General features: G+C 39.8%; 3 protein-coding genes across 4 annotated transcripts; 1 reads left to right on the forward strand and 2 right to left on the reverse strand.

Annotated features, from left to right (window-relative positions):
* Window positions 1–67: 67 nt before the first annotated feature.
* LOC135946486 (vesicular integral-membrane protein VIP36) lies at window positions 68–6,144 on the forward strand. Its single transcript, XM_065494711.1, has 6 exons — window positions 68–320; window positions 4,445–4,560; window positions 4,620–4,817; window positions 4,877–5,039; window positions 5,146–5,312; window positions 5,665–6,144. The coding sequence occupies exons 1-6, from the start codon at window positions 206–208 to the stop codon at window positions 5,872–5,874; spliced, it is 969 nt and encodes a 322-aa protein (XP_065350783.1). The 5' UTR covers window positions 68–205; the 3' UTR covers window positions 5,875–6,144.
* A 282-nt stretch (window positions 6,145–6,426) lies between these two features.
* Window positions 6,427–7,601, reverse strand: LOC135946487 (uncharacterized). The gene is made up of 6 exons (XM_065494713.1): window positions 7,443–7,601; window positions 7,319–7,383; window positions 7,162–7,259; window positions 6,880–7,087; window positions 6,694–6,828; window positions 6,427–6,624 (listed from the first exon to the last, which is right to left on the reverse strand). Exons 1-6 carry the CDS (start codon window positions 7,495–7,497, stop codon window positions 6,436–6,438), a joined length of 750 nt encoding a protein of 249 aa, XP_065350785.1. The 5' UTR covers window positions 7,498–7,601; the 3' UTR covers window positions 6,427–6,435.
* Window positions 7,602–7,878: 277 nt separating this feature from the next.
* Window positions 7,879–18,704, reverse strand: LOC135945941 (voltage-dependent calcium channel subunit alpha-2/delta-2-like). 2 transcript variants are annotated; one of them, XM_065493892.1, is made up of 21 exons: window positions 18,423–18,704; window positions 17,591–17,672; window positions 17,422–17,538; window positions 17,087–17,282; window positions 16,821–16,856; window positions 15,526–15,664; window positions 15,158–15,262; window positions 14,984–15,083; window positions 14,515–14,721; window positions 14,116–14,328; window positions 13,516–13,602; window positions 13,410–13,460; window positions 13,176–13,346; window positions 12,915–13,105; window positions 12,570–12,757; window positions 12,368–12,512; window positions 11,108–11,295; window positions 10,875–11,041; window positions 9,554–10,040; window positions 9,245–9,315; window positions 7,879–8,395 (listed from the first exon to the last, which is right to left on the reverse strand). In XM_065493892.1, the coding sequence occupies exons 1-21, from the start codon at window positions 18,524–18,526 to the stop codon at window positions 8,273–8,275; spliced, it is 3,168 nt and encodes a 1,055-aa protein (XP_065349964.1). In that variant the 5' UTR covers window positions 18,527–18,704; the 3' UTR covers window positions 7,879–8,272. The 2 variants fall into 2 exon arrangements, with proteins under 2 accessions (XP_065349964.1, XP_065349965.1); XM_065493893.1 differs by lacking the exon at window positions 16,821–16,856 and having other exon boundaries at window positions 18,423–18,702.
* Window positions 18,705–18,881: the final 177 nt, after the last annotated feature.

Below are 18,881 nucleotides of genomic sequence, written 5' to 3' on the forward strand. Positions count from 1 at the left end.
TGAGCAGATTTTGTGCATTAGTAAAACATTAATGGGATGGTACCACTGAAATCCACCGACAGGCAATTAGGTACACGCCCCCTCACAACACGCAGATTTCTCGACCGTTCTGTCAACATCACAACTTTATCAAATCAATTCCGTATTATGTGTCTGTGATTTCGCTTTTTAGACGGGCCTGTCGGAGAAAAAGAGACTTGGAGAAATGGGAAGCTTTTTCGGCTTAGTTTCTTTCTTGCTTTGCGCTCTACAAATCAGCGCCGAATGGAACACCAAGGACTACATGAAGAGAGAGCACTCGCTCATCAAGCCATACCAAGGTTTGTAAAACTCTTATGATACCTAAAACTCTACAAACTCATTCCCTCTCATTTGCCGTATTGTTAATTTTTTCCGAATCTCAATGCTGTGCATCACGGTAGTTCTTATCAGCCCAATTTTTACCCACTCGTGCGACAACAGACGAAATCATTTTTTGCTCTCAATGTGTGGTCAAAAGTTTATTATGTTAATGTAGATACTTAAGCGTCACAGCTCACAGCGAATGACAAATATATAATGAACGTCATCATTATGACTGTTTATTACGTACCTCGTACCTCACAGTCAGACAAGACACTTACGTTTTATCGAAGAAGTCTTTCAAGGACTGTTCTAATGATCGTTGCAATAAAATCCGGGCATTGTAGTTTCCTCGTTATGCTAAGAGCGTCGATATTATGTATTTTCACGGCTATGAATAGTTTCAGCTTAACATGTAAAGCCCTACATATAACATGAGAGCTGTATACTCTCCTGCAAGTAAAATAGAAAATATATTTTCCGGTATTTTTTTATTCATAACTTTAGTGAGAGTACATAAAACAACTCCCACGAAACGGAAAATAAATTCCTAATCATGGCAACGAGGAAACCATGACCGGATTTTATTTAAACATAATATTTTAATTTTATTTCGGCGCTGTCCCGATGTTTTAGTTCTTGATAGATTACAATAATATGTATTTATATAGTTAACAGTTTAAACCAGGCGTGACTAAAATACCATTATGTTTTGCAAGGAGGCACTTACAGCATTAATGCGATTTGTTTCTTTCAGAGTAATAATATTGATGGTGATAAAAATCATAAAACTGATGTATAATATTTAAAACAGAAAAAACGGTCGAAAATTGAAATAAGGGTGAGGAAAATTTCTTTGACTTAATTAAATTTGATTTACAGTGGCTACTTCCATTGGCGAACAACAAGGGATGGCGGGCTATATAGACTGTTAATATCTAATAAATCTTCGCAATATAAGGTGCATTGAATTTTAATTTCAGTTAATGTTTTAACCAGCCCGTTGGCTCGCATTGTTAAGGCACTCTTAGGAGTGTCAAAGCAATGTGAGGTATTTGAGCAGTTCGGAGATCTAATACTGGCTACCCAATGTCAGAGATGGCGAAAAATGGTTAGTTTAGTGACCCGAAATGCTCAAATTGCTCAACGGGCTGGGAGGCGCACTGGCGCCGACTCGCTACTTGCTGGTTTGCACCTTTCCAGCATGCGTGATTTGGCTTCACGGGACGAATGTCTAGCGTTTCAATGCAGTCCTCGGTGCGGAGGCAACTGGCCCTTGAGTGGGCTGGGTCCCTGTGCGGCCTGGTGCGCCCATGTTATCCGTTCGCGATGTTATTGGGACCCGGGTTTCAGCATTCGTGCCAGTGCAGTTCGCGCCCTTCCCGGTCCTCGGACAGGGATAAAAAGATCAAAAAAAGTTTTATCGATGTCAAAGATCGTTAATTTAAAAATTCTAGGACAAAATATAAAACTTTTTTTCTCTATTGTACTTCTATATCATGTTGAATGCCTGTCAAGGTTGCGTAAGAAGTTTCGCTGCTGACGCAGGCTACGTTTTTCGCTTGTTCCTATATTTTAAATTTTATGTGTTCTCCAAAAGAAATCAACAGCACGCAAGTTCTCTTTCCTGCTAAAAGCTTGTCAGCGTCGTTTTAGTAAATGGAAAATTATGGGCGACATCGTAAGACGTGCTCCAACAGCAACAAAAATTTCATTTTTTTCGATTTTCACTGAAAGAATTTTGTGGATTTGGTTAAAATTCCATTCTGGGCTCCTCGACAACACCCCACAAACACCTAAACCAACAAATTCAGTACTCCTGGTGGGGTTAAATTTCAACCCATTTTTGAACTCACAAACCTTAACTATGATTTTATTTCCAATGTCAGTAAAATTCCATCGTTTTTAATAATTTGACGTTATAAACTTCATATAAAGGCCGAAAGTGCCGTAGTAGCATTTGTGAAGTCATTTTAGCGATAAAAATCACGGTATTGTTACAACGGCCGTGCCAACAATTTCTGGATAGTACGGTTCGATTTTTATGTAGGTTGGGCTGGCGACGAAATCTGCAAAGCTTGCATCGCAGTGATCGTGGTCGAGGAAGGCGACACCGATTCCATCCACTATCAAAGCGTGGCTCCGCACGTAGGTCGGCGTGCTGCTGTCCGCAATGAGCTGCAGATATTTAATTAAATTAAAACGCTTTATATTAGCCGAATATTTTGCGCGGTTCCTATTCATTTTTAACCAAAAAATAAATAAATAGAGTTGCAGGATTAATTTATTCTCATGCTAAAAAATAAATCATTTAGCTTCCCACAAAATATAATCTTTATAAATAACTTGATTTTTTTGTAAAACCTGCCATTTGCATTTTACCAGCTCTTACCGAGCAAGCCCCGGCAGTAGTGTCATAAGCTAGGCAAGCCTCGAATTCGGTATCGATATCGTGCTCTTCGTAGAGGTACAAGTCCCGCTCACATTCGCAGTTAGAGGGAATGCTCACCGAGCGCCGGTACAGCACCTAATCAAGGGCGAACGCCGCGGTTAGTGCCTCGCTTACCGCCTCTAGAAACTTACGTCGCCTTTGTAGTACACAATGTAGCCCGATTGCGTATTGGAGAAGTCGTTCATCAGCGTGGGTGTCATCGGCATCGGGTTTTGTTTGAACTTCTCACAAGTTTTGATCAGAGCAAGTCCAAAGTCGAGATACGTGATCCTAGACACAGGCACCAGCATGGTGCCCGTTCCATTCTTTGCCAGGATTCCATAGTCGGCCGCTTGGTCGCTATCATAACGTTAATTTCGCCTCAGCAAGGTTCTCATCAAATTCTCAAATCTTAAGTTTAGATTCAAAGTGATTTTATTGCGGATTAAGTTTATATTGATGATCACTGATAAAAAAAATTGAGTGGCTCGTGTTCCATCATATAAGCTATTAACTCAAAAAATTGAATCGTTTTGGGTAATTCCCCTCTGAAAACATTCGTTTTTTGCCAGAGTTATTTTTTGTTGGGCACTAATTACCCTACCCTGAGGTCCCCGAGAGAATGTCTCACAAACGCGTCTTTCATCACACCAACGTGGTTTTCTTACTTACTTAACAAAACTCACCTTTGGGACAAATTGTAGGTGCCAGTTAGTGCCCACCTAGAGCTTAGGACGAAAGCCGGAGTGCTTTTTTCTATTCCGCTGATTTTGAACAGCTTAACCTGAAAGCGAGTCGTTCGGAGTTCTTGCTCATTGTTATTTGGAAGGAAACGCATCGCTACTCACGACATAAAAATACGTTGTCGTAGAGGCCACTTCTTCAGCTCCCATGGCTGCGGGTGCCACAAATTCATTAATCGGCAGCGGAGGCAAATCAGATATCAATCCTTGAAGTCTTGCCACTACGGAGCAATTTATCGATCAAACGGGTATATTACTGAAATTAGAATTACGCTGCAAGTTGCAAACGAGGAGGAGCACCGTGGCGATTGTAGCCGAACCTTTCGTCATGGTGGCTTGGTTGATTTTGCCCTGGCACCCAAGCTCCTCAACAATCTAAGCTTTTATCAATTGTGGAAGGGCTGACGCGTTTGAAACTCTACTCTTCATAAAAAATATAAAAATAAATTGCCACGAAAACTCCACCCTCCAATGGCCGCCGACTTTGATAAAACTAACTTTCTAAAATTTCCAAGTCACGAACACGTTTAGAAATTGTAATTGTTCCTCAACAATAGCGTTTAATTTTGATAAATTTGCTGTAGAAATAAAAAAGTAGGCTTCTTATTTACCATCCAAAATTCGGATTTCTGCTTATGATCCAAGAAAAGTTGCCTGGGTGTGGAAATGAATAATTCAAAATAATTCAACTAATTGACAAATTTTATTAGTTTTTTTATACCTATGATTTGTTTAAAAATTCGTCTTGCAGAAAAAACTAAATTGTACTCATTTTCTTACTGCTATCTCCTATCAAGGTTTTAGATAAAAAAAAATACAGTAAAAAACATTACAATATCAATTAAAAAAAATAACCACTTTGCGGTCAATTCTGGCTTTAAAAAATTTAACTTCTGACTCGTTTTAATTTTGGAAACGTGTGTTTCAGCTTCGAGCATGTCTATTCCCAATTGGGACTTCATGGGAAGCACAATGGTGACCAACAACTACATCAGACTGACACCAGATCTCCAAAGCAAAGAGGGCGCCATTTGGAATACAATCGTGAGTTCGTGCATTCCATCTCCATGAAAAAAACACTACTTAGCTAACGAACGTTCCAGCCTTGCAACGTGAAAAACTGGGAGCTGCATGTGCACTTTAAGGTGCACGGGAAAGGAAAAGACTTATATGGAGATGGATTCGCGATCTGGTACGCCAAGGACCGGATGGTTGGCGGTCCGGTCTTCGGCAACCGCGACTTCTTCCAGGGTCTGGCCATCATCGTGGACACCTACAGCAACCACAATGGTCCACATAATGTAACTAAAGTTGTGTACTCCTATCTATATCTTTAGTTAAAAATATATTTATTTTTCAGCATCAACACCCGTATATTTCAGCCATGATAAACAATGGCTCCCTTCACTATGATCATGACCGTGATGGGACGCACACACAACTGGCTGGATGCGAGGCAAAACTTAGAAATCTCGAACACGACACACACGTCAACATCAGATACGAAAAAGACACTCTCACTGGTATATTTTCGTCCTGCTTAATTAGTCAAATTCCATCATGCCTTCGCATTTCATTTTTATTTTAAATTCCATTAATCAAATTTTGCAACACCTATTAATTGAACAGTTTCCACGGACATTGAAAACAAGGCAGCTTGGAAGGAGTGCCTCTCCGTCAAGGGCGTCCGCCTGCCTACTGGCTACTACTTTGGAGCCTCGGCAGCAACTGGAGACCTCTCAGATACTCACGACGTCATTTCCATCAAGTTGTACGAACTCGACTCTCCTGATGATGTAAGTCACCATTAATTTGCATGATAAACTAATCATTTTATTAATAATTTACCAATTGATCCGTTCAGATTTGGCCAAATCTTAACAAAAATATATAAGTACTGATAACAAATATCCACCAAAGCAGAGCGTATTAAATATAACTCTAATTAGTGATTGTAGACATATTATGCAGTTGCACGCAGTTAATAATTACCACGTCGTTGATTTTTTACTGCTCACTTTCTGCTAAGAGCTTAATTCCCTTTTAATTGCTTCAAATCTTGTTTTAACGTCAAATTTCTAGCCATTTAAAGGAAATTGTTAAGATCCCAGTTTATTTCTCAAAAATAAATTATAATAAACTGCTCAGGTGCAAGAGGACAGGTCAAAAATTCTGCCGTCCGCCGCGTTTTTTGAAGCGCCACGCGACCACATAGACGATGTCAAGCCTAGCTCTATGAGCGGCTTCAAAATCTTCCTACTGATGCTGTTTGGCACGCTGGCCGTGATTGTGTTGGTCGTCATCGGCATCATGATCTACCAGAAGCAGCAGGAGCAGTCGAGAAAGCGCTTTTACTGATCTGCCTACCAGTCCCCGCCACGCAACCACCACACCGAAACCAATACTGTTGTCACTGTTTTTACTGAACTGTGTGCGCCGCTCGGCTATCCTAGATTAGCTCACTTGTAAAGTGTGTGAGTGAATCCATGCATTGTGTGCATGACGAGTGTTTTGATTGATTTTCCTGAGTGAATCGGTGAAACAGCGATAGAATACTGTGCTCTTTAGCCTCTTAAAACGAATGGTTAAAATTGGAATAAAAAAGTCTGCCCGTTTGTTAAAAAACAAGTTCCATTGCTAACTTTGTTGTTTGAAAACTATGAAAATTTATTCCCTAGCTCTTTATAGTTTCATATTCTAATCTCCAAGAAATGACATTTATTGACTGCTCTCTATTTAACTGAAGTCAATTAAAATATTGTTTACTGAGTTAGACATGAGTTTATATTAAGTAATTATTGTTCATTTAACTTCTCTTGAAACAAGCTCAAGTTCTTCTTTAAACATTAATTTTGACATGATGACTAAAAACACAATTAAATATATTTTAAGGTTGCAGCATAGTTTTGCCTTTATTAATCAGGGTAAGTCGACAATAGCTGATTTAAGGATATCGTTGTAGTAAGGCTGTATTTTGACGTAAGTGGAGCCAGCATTGAAATTGCTTGTTGCGTTATTACAATGGTCGTGGTCGAGAAACGCAACACCAACCCCTCCAATTACCATCGCATTTCCTCTAACGTACGTGGGCGCCGCGTCAAGGATGAGCTACGCAAGTGTGAGCAAAAAATGGGTTTTAGTATTTTAAATCGCAGCTTCTTTTTACTCTCCACATACGCTGCATGCGCCAGGCGTGCTATCTTTCATAATGCAAGCCTCGTGCGCTGCGTCCATGTCATGCGCAGCCTGCAACACAGCGTCCTGTTCGCATTCGCAGCCTGACGGTACAGGTGCAGTTAATTCCATTAAAGTCTACGTTTGAACTAATTAATATAATAAGGAGTATTGAAAGACATTGCTCACGTCCTCCTCAAAATATATTAGGTTGGCCGTCGTAGATGTGGTGAAATTGTAGGAAAGGACAGGTGTCAGTTGCATTGGGTCCTGAGTGAACTTTCCACAGATTTTGATCGTCACCAAACCAAAATCAAGGTAGTTGATTTGTGCAATTGTGTAAGTAAACGGCACTGACGGATTGCCACTCGTGATTATGTAATCATCGATTGTGTCTCTGCGCCAGTCGCAAACAAATTAAAGTTGATCAAAACGATTTTGAAATAAAATAAGGAAGTGGATAAAACTTACGTGTATTCCATAATGAACGTGCCTGAAAGTGCGTATTTTTTACTGATCACAAATATGGGCGAGCTTTGTTCAATAAATGAGTCTTTGACCAACTTTGCCTAAAAAGGGGGACGCTTTAGTGATTTTTGTTACCAGTTGTTTAACGTGGTCAACTCACGACATAGTTGTAAGTGTTTAAATCAGCCGGCTCTGGTGTCCCGAGGGTAGCAGTTCCACAAGTTTCTTATGAAATTTGAGATTTTTCAGTGAATAACAATGAAGTTAAAAATTTATCAAATTACGCTCAATGATGCAAAACAGCAAGAGCGCTGCTAGTTGCAGTAGCTTTTTTGACATTTTGCACGGTAGCCAGACTCGTTCTGCTGGGAATGAGCAGCCAATTTCAACTTTTGTGCGCAGCAAGTGATAACAAACGGACGTTCTCCCACTTTGCTATGCCTTTCACACTTTTTTTAATAGTTTTGTTCTTTTTAATTGTAGCTATAGCAAACGACCCACAAATTCTAGTTGGCTCAATAAGTCCCAGCTGTCATTTAAATTTTACTTAAATGAATTTATATGCTGAATTAATTTCTTGCCTGATATAAATTTTCATTTAGTTTTTGGGCAATAATTTATTCTTAAATATCTCAAACTGATGCCGCATATAAATTATCTAGAGGAAACCTGTGGAATTGGTCATTGATAAAAAAAACTAGCATAATCTTATTTTGTTATTTTCGGAATTTATTTAAACTAGGAGAATTAAGTGAATGGTATAAGTATAATGAAGCAGATGACATTTTATAATTCAACAACAAAAATAATATACTAAATAAAAACTAACTGAGTGTACAAGACTTGTTTGGCAACCCCTTTCGTATTTCCTGGAGGAAAATCAAGGTCGCTCTAAAAGATATAAATTTAAAATGTAACAAGTTAATGACAAACAAGAATATTGCTCATTTCCTTTTATCCACTCCTATACTCTCAACTATCACAACTTATCAAGTCAGTCTAGAAATTGGCATGCGACTTTTTCAAAGCCCCAATCCCCCGTGTTGAGATCCATCTTTTCGAAATCTACAGAAAGCAGCGCCAACGCAGGGTGGATGCGACTAAAGTAGCCTTTTTAGCCTGGTCCTCTAGAGTTGCAAAGCAACAGTGGCAAAACGGCGACCGCCGCCAGCACCGGTGTCAGGGGGGTTGTTGATGACGAACTGGTTGAGGAGACTCCGCAGTCTGCGGAAGTATCCTGGGGGCAGTGACGAAAAATTTATAGATATAGATAAATAGATATAGATCTATTTCATTAAAATATGAGCACCATTATGAGAGTGTGAATTTTAGACAGTCGATATTTTTCTGAATTTTAAATCGTCATTGGAACATCTTGTGCAATATAAGGCCATTAAAATCATGATTAGCAGTATTAGAACCACCTAAAAACATATAAATACGAAAGATCGCTTAGTTTTTCTTCATTTTCAGTATAATTTAACCTCATTTGCCAAAGATTTGCTTTATAGTTGGATTTTACTTACGAAATATTTTCAGGTGCATGGTTATTTAGAAAGGATAGGTTTTTACGTGTGAAAAGTGCAGCGCTTTCGTGCAAGTTTCATCCTATTTTTGTCATTTTAATTTTTTTAACAGAAGTGTAGGGAAAAAAGTTTTGACAACACTAACTATTTTTTGATAAAATCGTGAATTCTCTCAAAGTGCCCATCTCCGACCTATTTTTACGGTATATAAATGATTATTAACTGCAACTTTGATTGAAAATTTGAATGTAAAAAAATAAATTAGTTTTGAAATCTTATAGATCTAATTGTTCTTCAAATTTTTTTTTTTAATCCTGGTCAACTTATTTTTTATGAATAAAAAAGGAGAAAATTAGCCCTACTTTGAATGAAAAAATTCGTCGAAAACTTTTGGCTTTTTAAGTTAGTTGTAAAAATATTATTAATTTTTGGCAAAAATCCCACTTATATTTTGTAAACAAAATTAGTTAAAAATCGAGTCCAGTAACCATCTAAAATTCACAACTTACATTTAGTTAAAAAGGAAAGTAAAATGGGACTGAAAATTATATTACGCTTACCCGATCGTAACAAGTTGCAGGACGAAGCCTGATTTTGCTTTTCAGTTTGCAGGCGTCCATTTCAGAGTCATCTAAACAAACACATAAAATTAACAAAAATAATTTTTTACGAAAAACCATCATTCACAGTATATTTCCCCTCTAAAAATATTTTTTAAAATTTTTCTCCAATCTGATTTAGTTACAAAAGATTGTTTCACCCCATAAATGCAAACAATAAATTTTTACACATTAGAGGTCATGGGGCACTTTCGAAACTCCAATCTCATATTTCGCGACATTTTTAAAACTCTTGTAGTTAAAACCCACCGATGTTTACATATGCGTTGTTTCTGCACTGGCATGGCGCGTCGGCGATGACCAGCATGAGGGCGAGGTCAGGCAGGAAAGAGACCCTGATGGGCCGGACGCACCCGTCGCACTCGTAGTCGCCGGAGTACAAGCGGCCCGAGTGGAAGAGCCACGTGGCGCGCTGGACGCAGCTGAAGTTGCGCTCGACGCTGGGCTCCCAGCCGACGGCGGCGATCGTCTCGCTCAGCGTCGGCAGGCCCCACCACAGGATAGTGGACAGGGCCATTTTGAGCGTGTCCACCAGCGCCAGCACGTTGGACGCCCACGACAGCAGCGGCGAGTGGCGCACGGCGCCGGCCGCCGCCAACTCGGCCAGCATCTGCTTACGCGTCTTGCGCTTCGGACACCACGTCTCGTGGCTGAACGAATGCTCCCGCTCGAACACGCCTTCCGAAAGCAGTTGCGACATCACCTGAGCGTCCGACTCGCTCAGCCGGCTGCCCACCTGCGGCCAAAAATCTCAAATTACGCCTTCTATCTTTAACTTTTTTGAGATCTGAAAAATGCCATGAGTAGTAAAATACATTTTCTGCCCATTTCAAGCAAAATCAAAGAAATTCACTAAAGTCATTGATTTACTCTGTGAGAGTCTGTTATCTGTTAAGAAAATAATTTTTGCATTTTTAAGTGAAATTTTTGAAAACACGTTATCTCATGCATGTGCTCAAATTTTAACTCTGATTTAAGCCTGATCGAATGGACACCAAATTTGAGAGATAAACAGTCAAAGATCATTACGGTTCATTTTCCGAAAATTTGTGATCAACGTAACTTTCATCAGATTGCCGCATCTGATAAAATTCTGAAAAGCCTTTTGGAAATAGTACAAAAGCAAGAGTGAACTTGTGTACAAATTTCAGAACAATATTCGCTTTCGTTTTCATTTTTAAAACTTCAAAAAAAAAACTTTGTTTTTGCAATTTTTTTCAACGCCAAATATCTTGGGGTACAATACATATTATATAATTTGCGATTTAAAATTTACCGAAAAGCCTCCCATAAAACTCGCAAAAAATGTCAAGAAAATATCTAATAACGACGTTCAACGAGCACATTAATTGTACATTTTGAGCATTTACTGCGTGTCCTGTGTGATCTGAAATGATACCTGGTAATTTTACTAGTTTCTTTAAACTAATAAAATACAAGTTGAATCAAAATCAGACCTTCTCGTTGTTTTGTTTTGTTTGTCTAATGATTTTTATGATCCTAATTTATTGTGATTGATTTCACTCTAATTGTTATTTAATTTTTTTTTCATTTTCTCTCGCGTGTTAACCTTTGTATTCTGCTGATTAGACGCGATCACAATCGAGCCCTGATCAATCAGGTAACAAGCGAGTTCGTCAGGCTTGTTGCAGAGCACATCGTCGCTGTCAAAGCCTGTCGAGGTGATGTCCAAGAAGGCCTTGCTTATCACGCTTGCCTCCACCTCGGAACCGACCACTGAAACATTATGTAGGGCGCGCAGCTACAGTTTTTGTCCACGATAAAAGGGAAAAGAGAACGAACCTGCAGCGATATAATTTTGATTTTGCTGTTTGACGGCAATTTTTCGACCGACCAGCACGCTCTCAACGCGCATTCCTTTTCCTTGCTTTTTGTGCTTTACGTCGAACACGAACGCCTTGGCCCTAGCTGCCCGTTTGAAGAAGCCGTTGCGGCTGGGATCGCGTTGGTTCATGTAGTGAATTTTCTCCCTGAAAAATGCATATTGCAGTTTTCAATATTCATAAAATGTTAGATGAAATATAGCATTCTGCATGAAAATGAAAAGAAAAATATGCCTCCTAAATTAAGCACTCGGATCATACTACAATTTGTAATAAAGTTGTTTTATTTTGGCTCTCAAATGGAAACGATCGACTTCTCCTGAGCGTCCATAACCACGATAGAAACATCAAGGTAGCACGGATCTAACTATTTTATGATTTAAAGTACGACCTTTTCAGAAAAAGTCTTTTTCCTCCCGTTATTTTAACTTTTTGACGGTTCATTTTATTAGAGTGTATCCAAATTATACAATATTAAAGAATCAGTTTTTATTTAAAAAAAAATGAAAATCATAAATCATTATTAAAAAATGGTGTAATAAGATCATAAAATTAAAAAGTTTTGAATATGTAGCATGGTAGGATGAAAATAAAAAAGAATTCTCAAAAAAATATTACATCTGGATGAAGATTAAAAGTTTCTTGGTCATTTGTTTGACTAAACTTAATCATAATAACAATTATCAATTTATTGCTTTTTTCTATTTGTCAAGAAATGCTTATGTGGCATTTTTATAAAACTGTGACTCAGTTTTAATTTGTACGCGTCCACACTTTCAGCATTTTAGTTTTTACTCCTATATTTCTTTTTTTTTTAACACGTTTGACAAGAAGCGGCTAGGTTCCCTGAATGCAGGAAATGCGTCATTCACTATATAATTGCTTCCCTCATAGATAACCTGGAAAATATTTTTCATTTTTGTCTCTCTTTTATTATTTTACTATCTGAAGAAGGGAAACGTTGTCGATAAAAAGAACTATTATTTTTAGGAAAAGTGCTTGCGTAGGCTGCGTTCGTGTTGACCTGATAGATAGAGAATTCACATATGTAGTGCTTTTACAATTTAAACATGTAGAAAGCTGCAGTAAATTGTTTAAGCCAATTTGGCGTCTATTATTTAATTAGTTTAGTAAAAAATGTTATCCGTTTGTAATAACAAGACTCTTTTAAATCTTCAATTTCATGAAACCACAATATGAATGAAATAAATTCACTCACGTTTCTGGGTAGACCGCAGTGATGCCGCTATCCGTGAAAATAAATCTGCTCTTCACCCGCGCTTCCGGTTTCCCTTCCCACTCTTTCCAAATTTGACCGATTTTGGCAGCGTCCCATAGAAGGTGTTGTGCTTGTCCTTTCAAACCTGCGAGACGCAAACCATGCAATACCTGTACCAAAAGTGTAGTTAATTATTGCTTACTGCAGTTGTTGGTGTTGTTGGCGATAGCTTCGGAGAGAAGCATGACGCTGGGATCCTCCTCAAGGCCGTCGCAGTAGGCCCACGGTGCGAGGAGGACGCCCTTGTTGTTGTCAAGACGGAGCCCGGCCTCGTGGCTCTGGCTGCTCACCTCCAAGGCCACATGCCCCACTGGCAATGCCAAGCAAAATCTAAAAATTGGACCCAAATTAGATAACTTCAAATTTGTAATTTTGTCTTTTTTTGGTTTATTTATTTAATGATAAAAATATGCGCACTATAAAATTTCTTAAGATTTTGATTTAAAGAAAAACCAACAGCCTCTATCTGTCATTTTACTTTACTTGCCTGAACGTAGAATTCCCAATTTGTCCAAAGTGGAAATTCATCCTGATGGGCAAAGCGTGCTTCGAGTCCGAAATTTGCACGTGTGACACATTTAAGAAAGAGCCAAACTCTCCCAACACCATCGCTTCTCTGACCCTATTGCTGTCTAATCGGTGACCCTCAAGTTCTAATATATCCAGGTCGGGAGACTCCTGCAGATTTTGAACCAATCCTCGTTCAAATAAAACATTATATATGAAAATTAGAGTGAGAAGTCCGAACCTCCATGTAAGCTTGCTGGTCTTTGAGGCGCGGGTGGAACACAACGAACCCGTTTTGGTTGATCGCGAATCCATAGCCTAGAGGGCCGATGATCTGCTTCGAGTACTGAGCTTCCAATTCACTCAACGCCATGTCAATGCCCATCACTCCGACCAAACTTTGGTCGTTTTTCTGTCATGAAATACGAATGTAAAAATTAATGGAGAGAAAGTTTAATTTTATGTAAACACCCACTTCAGTCAGATTCGCCACAGGCAAGGTCACAGTGGCCATCATTCCAAGGCCCTGAGGGATTTTGTAATAATTTCCTGATTTTTTAAAATAAATCAATAAAACTCACTCCTATATCTCTGTAGAAGTTGGTCCACTGGTAAAGCGTGTCTTCGCCGGATTGAATCAAAGGACGGCCGAGAATTTTCACATAGTCCTGCGGAAGGAGGCGTAATTTAAATTGCGGATGTGAGCAACTCTTAAGTCAGACAGGAAGCAGACTGCACTTCAGAAACAATAACCTAGTTTGTTATTACCGTTGCGCGAACTATTTTCAGCTTGGAGAGCGCCTGCGACGGCGGCAAATATGCAAGCCCGTGCGTCACTGATGACGCGCAAGTTGCCGCTCATCCGGCGTTAAAATTTATCCATGCACTATAGTGTTTGCGATCGAAATGTACAAATATTTTATTTGTTGTGCTATAAACTGTTTTCATGCCAAATTTGGCACATTTTCTATAAAAAAAATATAAGAAGTGCAAATCCAACATGCAATTAAAGCACTCCAATTTTGTTTCTTTAAATTATGTGTGTTAAAAACATATCGCGAACACATTAATTAATATTCTATTGAAAATCATGGGGACATTTTTTCTGAATTAAATAAAGATTGAAATATTTTTAATTTAGAGATTTTTCTTTCTGAATAAAACTGATAGGGTTGACATGCCTGAACGCGAGGACCGATGGCAGCGAGGGCGGTTAGGGTGTTGTAGTATCCGTTGGTGGTGCACGCGATCGACTTTAGGATCACCGTGGGAATGGGGTGCGGCCCCGAGGCGTAGGTGAAGATGCGCACGTTGCGTGTGACCGTGTCGTTTTGGTACTTCTTGATCACCTCCTCGGGCCACTCGGTGCCGCCGTCCGTGAAGAACATGATCACCTTTCCGGAAAAACAAAAACTTTAAAAAAGCTCCAGAGAAATGTGTTTGGAATCTTAGCATTTTCTGCCGATTTTTTTATTAAGATTTTACGCTTAAATATTAATTCAGTTCAAAATTCATTCTTTTATCAGGAAAATAAATTATGCAATTGACAAAACGTGAGTGCAGCAGGCTGCAATAAGTACTTTGTGGCAATTGGAACCCTCCCAGGGTTGTTTGTACTCCTCGAACATCCTGAAGGCCTCGTAGGCGAATTCCAATGCCGAGGAGTAGCTGGTGTAGTTGCCCTCTTGCAGCTGATCCACCGCGTCGAACATTAGACGCTTGTTGTGGCTCGTGGCGGGCACCAGGGTTGGCAGGCAAGGCGCCACCCAGTCCACCTCGTTGTTAAACTTTAGCATATAAAAAACAGTGAATTTTTGATCAATTTTCAACTCAACATTTTCAGAAGTAACTTAAATAACAAATATTGAGTTTCATAACAAATCTCTTTAGAGACAGGGATATAAAATTATTTGCAAATGAATCGATATACTGGTTTATTTTTGTGGCCATATTTTTCCTCGGCAAAATATTTTAACGACGCTAAGCCAGACCGTAATTGCTCGATTTCGTGTGCGCGAGGGAATGCTTTGTGCTCTGTTGCTCACTCACCCACGCAACATTGACGTAGTCGTTCTCGCCGAGAGTGTGCAGCATCGCCTTCACCGCGATTTTCATGATGTCAAACGTCTGGCCGTGCACGCTGCCACTCCTGAGGAAAAGTCACCAAGCGAAAGCAGCCTTGTCACGCACGTTGATTGAATTTTTTACTTTCGATCATCTTACGTGTCAATCATGATGATCATGTCTTTCGGCGACACTGAGCCCTGGATGTACCACGAACGCCGGCGGACGTCAAAAAAGTCGGGCACGTCGGGCACGTCAGGCCATCTTCGACCATATATAAAATCAGTATCAGTTAAGTCTTAAAGTCAAAAAATGATCTAAAATTTTATTTAATGAATTAATTAATCTGATTATTTCATTCACTTCACGTGATTATTTAACTGCCAAAAATTTGCTGTGAGAACCATCCGTGAATTTGATATTCCCAAAGATAAATTTTTCAACCTTCTGAAAATCAGGAAATTTTCGTAAACAAACACGAAACTAATACTTCCTGTTTTAGAAAGGAAAAACTTGCTGAAATATACCTGAAAGCAGGGTAGACCCGCATCAAACCTCGCTGGCTGCCGAAGTACTGCCACCGGAGGTTGGGGTCGAGGCGTGCGTTCTCCCGGAAGACGGCGTCCAGCGAGGAAGACCACTTGAGCCCGTTGAGGATCTGCGGATCTGTCCCCGGGAGAGAGAGGATCGATAGTAGTGAAAAGAACAAAATTTTGCTTGCTGGCGCGCGCTGCAGAGCAGAGCTAATGTACGTCAAGCGAAAATAACGGTGCTGTCCTGAGGCATCTTAGCGAAAACAGTGTGTGTATTTAATATATAATTACATAATACGCATTATTCGCAATCAATCAGCAACAATGGAGCAAGTAAAATATGGTGTGGCGTGTTTTAACGTGTGAGACTCCAGCAGCAATCAAAACGATAATTATGTAAATTATATTTCAAGATAAATATACAATAATGTGTGTGGCGCAAAAGTAACTAATGAAGCGAGTAAATTACTGGCTCTTTTGCAAAATCAATTTTTCATACATACGCTGGCCTGCCTTGGAAATTGCCGACGCTGCCTGCTCTCGCCGCGCGAGATCGAAATTAATCAATTTGCGCGGCTCTGCACCCGTAATGGGATCAATGGGCGAGCTGTTTTCACGATCGATGCATTTACATACCTCACCTCGCCACGATCATTTACACAACGTAAATTTGTATATTTTATATATATATACTTTTGTGTTGTTAATTAATTGGAAACACACGGTATGGTGTGTGTTTGCCATTATAAAGTGTGCGATTAAAATGCGGCAAGCCAATCAACTCTGATGAATATTATCGGCTTTGTTTCGCCGCGTTCAGGCAGGGTGGAGGAAAAGTGCAATTTTTGTGAAAAACTATAACATGAAAAAGTGCGGCAGCAGATTAAAAATTATGAGTTGCGATCTTGTAAAACAAAACCAAAATGATTTTTTCAGATGAATAAATTTAAAAGTGTTAACTTTAACTCATTTATATGATAATAATTGCGCTTTCCCTCCGAGAAGTGCCACACGAAACTCAGACTCGCGATTGTGACCAAAATCCAAGTGGGGCAATTTTCAGCAGTTGCGGTGGCCAATGACGTGGATCATAATCAACAACAGCTCAACAATGATAGTAACCAACGTGAGATTCAACCAACAATATATAATTATGTTAATCATGAATCAATGAGACAGAAATCATATGGATAGAAGCAGCCGTGTGGCGAGCGATGCTGATAGAGATGCTGTCTTTGCGCTCTACGGATGCAAAGAAAGAAGCGAGTAATAAGCAAAGACAAACATACCGTGCCACCACAGCACTTTGTAGCGGTGACCCATCCCTATAACACATGATTAGGCTTTACACTCCTGAAAAGGTCACACTGCCCGGCAGGCCTAGCTGTTTACAACTGTTCCATCTTTCGCTTTTTAAACAATCTTCCCGGAACGTAAAAAAGAGAATAGGAAGGTTCCAAGGGTTACCAGCTGCCCTGTTTTGGTCTAATTCTTTAAAAATCAGATCTGGGCACCTGGCATGCCTTTCTGTATTGGTCAGGTCTGTTCTACTCACATCCTTCGTAGATTTCGAGCGGAATGTGCACTCCAGACTCATTCAGGGTGACGTACTGCTGAAAGGAAGGGTTGAAGTGCAGCCGATCGTCGCCCTTGCGCAGGTCTTTCATGTTTAAATATGGCACGTCGAGTATGCTCAGACTTGAGCTGTACTTGTGTTTCGATACTGCTTCTTCTGCCGCACGAACCAGCCTCTGAAGGGCAAAAATTAATTTGGGAATGACCATATCTTAAAATTACCAAATAAAATCGCAAAATAAGAATAGACCAGCACAACTTAGTACCTGCTCCCTGGTCGATTCTTGCTGTAATTTTAAAAAATCAATAGTTTACCTGAAGGGCAGCCTCCTTTTTTTCAATCAAGTCTTTCATTTTGCCCAGAGTTTGTTTGAGCATGCCCTCTCCATTCAACTGTCTCAAGCGCACGTTTTTGGTGTCACTCTCGTAAACCTTTGGGAAGTGCAAAATGTCAAACAAGAGCATATATCTCGGTGGATTTCACCTTTTGCGCGTATTTGAAGTGAGTGACCTGTTCCGCCAGTTGTGTCAGCTTGTTCTCCAACATGAAGTTCCATTTTGAAAGGCTGGCGAGGAATGGAATTTTAATATGAAATGTATAGAAATAAAATATCTTATAGAAGGAGAAAAGAATAAAAAAAAATGATTTCTCGTGGACGTCTTTTTATTTTGCTAATTAGTTTAGACTGTTAACCGCAGCCCTATTTCGCGGATTAATAAAAAAAAATAATGAATTTTTACGGTTCAATTTACACAGAAATCAGTAAATCATTCTATTTAATTTATTCCGAAAACCATTACATTTTCTATCGTAAAATTACTGGTGCATTCTGAGAAAATTTTGACTTATGAATTCATTGTATTTTATTATTCCATGAAATAGCATTTGACAGCCGAAAATAGTTGGAAAAATAAAGATGACTTCCAACCCTTCCAACGAGGAATGTATGTATTGTCATGTTTCTTCTATATACACGAACCGTCGCGTGCCGTCTTCATAGATATTAAATTGTGTTCATTGGCCTGCTATATAATTGTCTAACTTTCACAATAAGCAAAATTTGCTCCAGATAAATTTTTGCAAAACCAATTTCAAATATTTTTAATTTTCTGTGTGCGTTTCAAGTTTAATATATTTTTAAAAAATTGTCACCTAATTTTCTTTGCCTTTTTTAAATCAAAGATTCTTGATAGCGAAACAAAAACTTCAACCCTCTGTGGAGGTGAAATAAAATTCAACAACTTTACCTCCCAAAACTACTTCCTAGATATACATTTAGAAACACAGCCCACCCGGGCCAGTGGCGGAAACTCACGTTTGCTGACTGGGGTTCGGTCTGACGACTTTGGGGGCGGCGGTGGTGGTGGAGGCGGCGGGGGCGGCGAGCACAGCTGCCCACAAGAGCAGCGCAGGCAGCATGGCCCTTGCCGAAGTCAAAAAAGCTTCATGGCTATGGTGCGGGTTTGGAAATCTAAGCGATCAACCCTTGCGTTCTCCAGTCGAGGGACTCCGGCTCGCTCTCGCGTCACTCTACTTCCAGCGAGTGCGCACACGCGGCCCACAAATAGTCAGTCGATAAAGGCGATTTTTGAACTCCCGTCCTCGGCATTGTGCAGAGCACACAAGGTTCGCGCCCCCGCCGCCTCTGGAGCTCGAATCTGCTGAGTGGACAGACATGCTGCTAGAAAACAAGACCATCGTTTGCTCTAGAGCATCGATCCGCTTTGCCTGCCTTTGATCTCGTGGTTGCCGCGGCTGCAGGCGCGGCGGGCCA

The sequence above is a fragment of the Cloeon dipterum genome, chromosome X (assembly GCF_949628265.1).
Source record: "Cloeon dipterum chromosome X, ieCloDipt1.1, whole genome shotgun sequence".
NCBI lineage: Eukaryota > Metazoa > Arthropoda > Insecta > Ephemeroptera > Baetidae > Cloeon > Cloeon dipterum.